This window comes from Dermacentor variabilis, chromosome 10, assembly GCF_050947875.1.
Source record: "Dermacentor variabilis isolate Ectoservices chromosome 10, ASM5094787v1, whole genome shotgun sequence".
Lineage (NCBI taxonomy): Eukaryota > Metazoa > Arthropoda > Arachnida > Ixodida > Ixodidae > Dermacentor > Dermacentor variabilis.
Window position 1 is genome coordinate 43,085,818 of NC_134577.1, and position 5,759 is coordinate 43,091,576.

The 5,759-nt window shown below is 53.0% G+C and overlaps 1 protein-coding gene across 1 annotated transcript; it reads left to right on the forward strand.

Annotated features, from left to right (window-relative positions):
• Positions 1–1,285: 1,285 nt before the first annotated feature.
• Positions 1,286–5,243, forward strand: LOC142560414 (uncharacterized). The gene is made up of 3 exons (XM_075672510.1): positions 1,286–2,503; positions 3,291–3,714; positions 4,317–5,243. Exons 1-3 carry the CDS (start codon positions 1,605–1,607, stop codon positions 4,827–4,829), a joined length of 1,836 nt encoding a protein of 611 aa, XP_075528625.1. The 5' UTR covers positions 1,286–1,604; the 3' UTR covers positions 4,830–5,243.
• Positions 5,244–5,759: the final 516 nt, after the last annotated feature.

Genomic DNA, 5,759 nt, shown 5'->3' on the forward strand with positions numbered 1-5,759 from the left:
GCGAATGTCAACCGTCGCCAAAGATAATAAAGATGGCAATTTTCGGAAGCTTCAACCGTTGTGAAGGATACGGCGAAACGCGAGGACCCGTAGATCATTGTTCATTGATGCGCCATCACCGCAACAATTTCTCATCCCTATTGGACCCAAGGGAAGGAAAAATCGGCGATGCTCAGAGTTAAGACAGTGCATGCTTGCTTCTTGGAAAGATAACCCGGGACTTTTCCCGGGTAGACCGGCTATGCCGTTTATCATTGTGTTGTGTTTAGTTGGCCACTTCGCGGAAAAGTTGGGCGCTCTTAGTATGCTGTTGTTCAACTGAAAGCTGCGAGGTTCAGGCGTAGAAACGCGAGATGCAAATTCTCAGTCTCGCTCCACGTAGCTTCCGACACAGTGAGTGGGACGTTCTTACGAATAACTCGCGTTTACTTAGTGGAATAACGATACATAGTAAGCAGATAGAATGAATATTCACCAAACTGAAGAGCTGACGCCCAAAAAAACATTTATTCAGCATAGGATCATCAACTTTCCTTTTTTCAAAAATACGTTTCACTTAGCATAGCTCAAGTGGAATCAGATTAAGGGTCTATGAAGAACGTGTGTTGGAGCCGACAGACACGTAATAAACGGGGCACAAAACAAACGAAGCGCTCGTCTGTGTCCGTCAGCGCCCAACACAAGCTCACCGCGAAAACCCCCCAACTCGCTCAAATCACCAACTCTGACGGGATTAAATTTAAAAAATTAACACTTCTGAATTTGACTCCGCGAACCGATTGATATCGTATGCAACGGGAGCAGTAAAAATATGCACGTCCGCAGTTATATTAAGCGCTAAAAGAGGCTTGTGTACTTTCTTGCGAGATCATCTCCACGTACACTGTGGAAATTAGTCAGGTATGCGTTTATGCGCCACGAGAAAGTACCAGTATACGTCGGCAATGGAGCCCGCCCTGCAAACTCGCGTTTTTTTTTTTCTTTCTTTTTTTAATATGGGAAGCAGCAAGAAAACCTTCCGACGCTTTTCACTGCAGTAACGTGTATTTATTTATTTACTTATTTATGTTCTTGCCAATATTGTGACTTTCCAACATTGTGACTTTTCATACACATGGACAAAGCGTGTGGTATTTATTTTCTCCGGTTCTCTTCTTGCTTCTCACCAAGTATATTTCGTGTTCCCTTTCTTTCTTTCTTTCTTTCTTTCTTTCTTTCTTTCTTTCTTTCTTTCTTTCTTTCTTTCTTTCTTTCTTTCTTTTTGTTGCTCTTGAAAGGCGGGCTGTTCTTGCATTCATTCATTCCATTTAGCCCCACCCCATTACTCAGTAGGTTACCTTATTACTTAGTGATTCCTTTCGATCACTTTGAGATCAGCACCCTTCCAACTTTCATACACACATTCTTTCAACCACCGAGGTGGCAGCAAAACGGCCATATGCATCAACTGGGTCGAGGCTCGCGCGTTCCTTCGATCTGTCGCTAGCTCGCCCTCGTGTATCGCGAGCCCACGCCCCGATCTGCGCGCGCCTCCAGCCTGCCAGCCTTCGTTTCGCCCGTCTCGACGAACCACACTTCGCTTCTGCTGACGCGGCAACGCAGTCATGAGCGAGGAGCCAGCAAAGACCGATTCGAAGGCGCCCCACACCGGCGAGGAAGCCAAGAGCGTCGAGCACGCCACGACGGAACCGCCGAGCGATCACGGCGCCACAGAAGCCAGCCCCGAGCACAGCGCCACAGAAGCCAGCCCCGAGCACAGCGCGAAGACAGCGTCCAGGGCATCGCGCGGTGGCGACGAGGAGATGGCCAGCGCGAGTCACCATCACGCGGCGAAGCCGGACGCCGAGCGTGCTGCCTCCGAGACGGGAGCCGAGCGCGGCGGCAAGACGACGAGCGTCGAGCGCACAGGATCCGAGATCCGCGCCGAGCGCGACAGCAAGAAGTTGAGCAGCGAGCGCGACGCATCGAAAAGGAGAGCCACGCACGGCGGCGGAAAGCCGAGCGCCGAGCGGCCCAAGGCCGAGCCCGAGGCGCGCAGCAGGCGCGACCTCAAGGTGGAACCGGGCGCCGCGCTGGGCGCTGCGGTCGCGCCGCATCTGCCTGCCTCGGCCGACGGCACCGTTCCCGGAGGCAACAGTGGCAGGCTGATCGAGATCGCCGCGTTCGTGACGGTGGTCGTCGTCGTCGTCCTGATCGGCGCCGCCATGTTCAACTCGGCGTACGGCCGCGTCCCCAAGGCGACGGGACAGCACGCAGACGACGACCCGCTCCAGACGGCCATCTACCGGGGCGGCCGCTCGTGGCACGGGTACGGGCCGCAGCTCCTGGTTTGCACGCTGGGAGAACGCCGCAGTGTCGCCTCCCCGGAGTCGCTGCCGCCGGACGGCCTGTGCGACCTGGTCTTGTACACGCACGTGGAGTCGCTCGGCGCCGACTTCGACGAGGGGGCGTCGGCCAATCTGCGAGCTCTGTGGACCCGCGCGAGCACTGCCGTCAAAACCAGGTTCGCCATTTCGTTATGTTTTTTTCCTGGCTTCGCTCGTGTTAACGGTCGCCGCATCTTGTCTAGCGGACGCATATGTCTATGGCTGCAGTAAGCTTAGCAATGATACGTGGTATAGCGTCATAAGCGAACTCTCGACCTATGAGTGTGTATAAGGGGTTCGTGATTGTACCCGTATGGGCGTGCGACTAGCAGCCGTTTGAAACGAGCGAAAATTGGTACACTGAGCACGTTTCGGCTAAGTAACGTTCGGTCAGGTTAGTTACTTTCAGTTTGCACCACGTGGCGTTCACTTCAATTCGACTTAGGTCACTTCCTCAATATACAGGTAACAGAGCAATTTAGTTTTCCTGGCGTAGTCTTCGTATACAGTCCTGTCATCCAGAGAATATTTGTTTTGAAAGCTTAGTACTAGTTTTGGAACCTGACTGCTTAGATAATCTCTTACTTTAGGGCACATCCCATTTTAATCAACTCCTTTATATTACTCAAATTTCACTCACCGCGAACATCTGTCATTCGTACATTGTTTAAGGCCCACCAATCCGCAATTACTTTCGCTCCATTCGTTGCTCCTCGCGAGAAGCTGCGCATTCATTCCTTTTGTTGTATGGCCCTTTAATGTACATCTTTCCTTTTGTTTTGGTAACAACCCTCATTACTACATTAAGCTTGTTATGCATGTTCATAAATATTTAAATTGTAACGAAACTAAATAAAGAAATACGTCTTAGGGGGACAATACTTGGGCAGAAACGTATGCGTTCCATTCGCCTTCTTTCTTCAGATTCGGCTACTCGTTCTCCGATTCGCTGCTGCCAGTCGACGAACGACAGCTCGGGCCGTTCGTCCGAAAGGCGGTCGACGACAAGGGGATCAAAGCGTTCGGAATGCTCGACGCTCGCCAGGACGGCGACGCCAGCAACGCCTCGTACGCGACGTTCGCCGCAGCGCTAAACTCGACGGCGAGGCAGCTGTCCAAGGACAAACGGGTGGCGCTGGTCTACGGAGTCCGCGTCGATTTCGACACGGGCAAGCGCGGCGTCGAGTTCTGGCACTGGCACGCCGCCATACTGGAACAAGCCCACGTGCTCGTCTACCAGGCGCACTTCGACCTGCCGGTGCAGAACGACAGCGCAAAAGCGCAGTGCAGGGTCAGGTTCCCGTCGCCGAGGTTCAAGCAGGTCAAAAAGAAGGACAAGACGATGCAGGTGAATTGGCTCGCGGTCGCGTAAGGCGAGGCAGCTGTTTATATCGGAGATCTTTCAGTCCTATAGTCCCAGATCGAGTGACGCGTCATCCCATCTCGGAGGCAGTGCTTAACTCGTAGCAGTCGTCAAATCTCAAGTTTAGAACCTGGGCACGGTGACTGGCGAAAAAACATCGCCGTAGGGCGTGGACTTGCTAACAGTCGTGCCACCTAGAGACAACAAAGTGCAAAGCGCCGCTATTCCGAGCACCAAATCACTAAAAAAAAGAACCAAAAGTATTATTACTTCGCAGTAAGGGAAACGAGATAAGCAGCATTGTAAACCAGCAATTTCTGACGGCTGTCGTATTCCAGCCCGTTTTAACTGCCGCGATGCCGTAGTGCATAGCGAAGCACGTTCATTTCATTTTTATTTCGCTTGTTGGTGCGGGTCAATCAGGCAAAGTGTGCGTAGTTTCTTTTAGTCGAGAAGTAAAAAAAAAAAAGAAACATTTAAGGCGATATGCGAGCCAGAAAACCGTACTAGGAGTTGAGACGTCAGTGCTACAATAGCGTCCGCGCCATGTCTCGACGTAAGCTTTGGCGGAACGCTCGTCGGCGCAGGACGGCGTGGCGGCAATCGACACGGCGCTGCACTTTCGGCAGCCCAGTCTCACCGCCGACATCTGCCTCTCGATCGCCCTCAGCGTCCACCGCTTCTCGCTAAAGAGGGCCCCCTCCAAGGGCGAGGAGCTGGGCGCCAAATGCGTGAGCGCTTCGGCCGTCGCGTACGGCGACGCCTGCGCCAATGGCACCGGCGTCGTCGCGGAGGGCCACAACCTCACGTCCATCGACGTCGCCGAACGGACGGTAAAGATCACCGGCGAAGGCGTGCTAGTCAATCGCATCGAGGACAAGCTGTTGGACACGTTCGACGACGTCGAGACCCTGGCCCAGAAGCTGCGCACGGCCAAGCTGGCGCTGTCCCTGTCCGCCCAGCCGCACTGGTCCTTCTGCCTGGCCGCCTTCAATGTGGAGCACGCGGACAGCGAGGGGGCCTGCGGCGGGCACGGCTTCGAGAGGCTAACCGTCGCCAGGAGCTTCCTGCACGGCAAGCTCCGGTGGCACGATGACTGACCGTCGCCTCTTCTCTCCCTTACCGCCCCTCCCCCTCCCGATGGATATTATTAAAAGCGACCTTCGCAGACAATTCTTGTCACGTGGTGCGAGAGAGGCGCGCCATTTTATCCGATTTGTACAGTAAATATTTGCGCAGTGGTTTGCGAAGACGGAAGAGAACGAAAAAGGAAACGAAAGAATATTGATTTCTATAAGATGTTGATCTCAACTGTCAACTACTGGACTGTACAGCATACAGGACCGTATACCGCATCCACGTTTCTGTTAAGTTCGTTTTTTTTCGTCGTTCCGTGGAGTTTGCTCGAAACTTGTATGGCTTTATCAATGAACCTTTGAGTAACGGTCAGTTGCAGTAATTACTGACTTCCAGTTATTCATCTTAAGATTGATTGATTTCCCAATAGGAATTTGTACGTATCCCCTCTCCCCTCGATGACGTTTACTGGGCAAAACCAAACACTTAGCCGTGTCCCTCAATGTTGCAAGTGCAGCCTGCGATAGCCTTTTCACGCCAACCGCTGTCACGAAGAACGGGGACCTGAACGTCGGCCAGTGACGAACGGAATGGGAAAAGCTATGCTGTAGAATTTGTTGGCACACTGTCTCACGTCAGACGGCGTGCCATCAAATTCTACAATGGAGCGTGAGAAATTGCCGGGACGCCTGTAGACCACGCGGCATTCCCCAGCATTTACAGGACCCCAGGCGGCGTTGGCTTTATAGTCCAGCATTCTTGTACGAATACGAGGGAAGGCGATTACCTAACACACAACTTTCTTCTTTTTTTCTTCTTTTTGACGAATGCCGGCCCAGGCCAATTCGGCGGCAGAAGAGGGTTCTCTGCGATTGGACGGAAACTCAGAGAGACTGGCGAGACAGGCGGGCAAAAAGACACCGCAGTAGGCGGCACGCGGGCAGCCTGCGGTG

Coding starts and splice junctions, on each gene's coding strand:
- LOC142560414 (XM_075672510.1), top strand. CDS start 1,605: ATGAGCGAGGAGCCAGCAAAGACCGATTCGAAGGCGCCCCACACCGGC. Junction 2,504..3,290: donor AGCACTGCCGTCAAAACCAG/GTTCGCCATTTC, acceptor TTCTTTCTTCAG/ATTCGGCTACTCGTTCTCCG. Junction 3,715..4,316: donor AGAAGGACAAGACGATGCAG/GTGAATTGGCTC, acceptor TCGTCGGCGCAG/GACGGCGTGGCGGCAATCGA.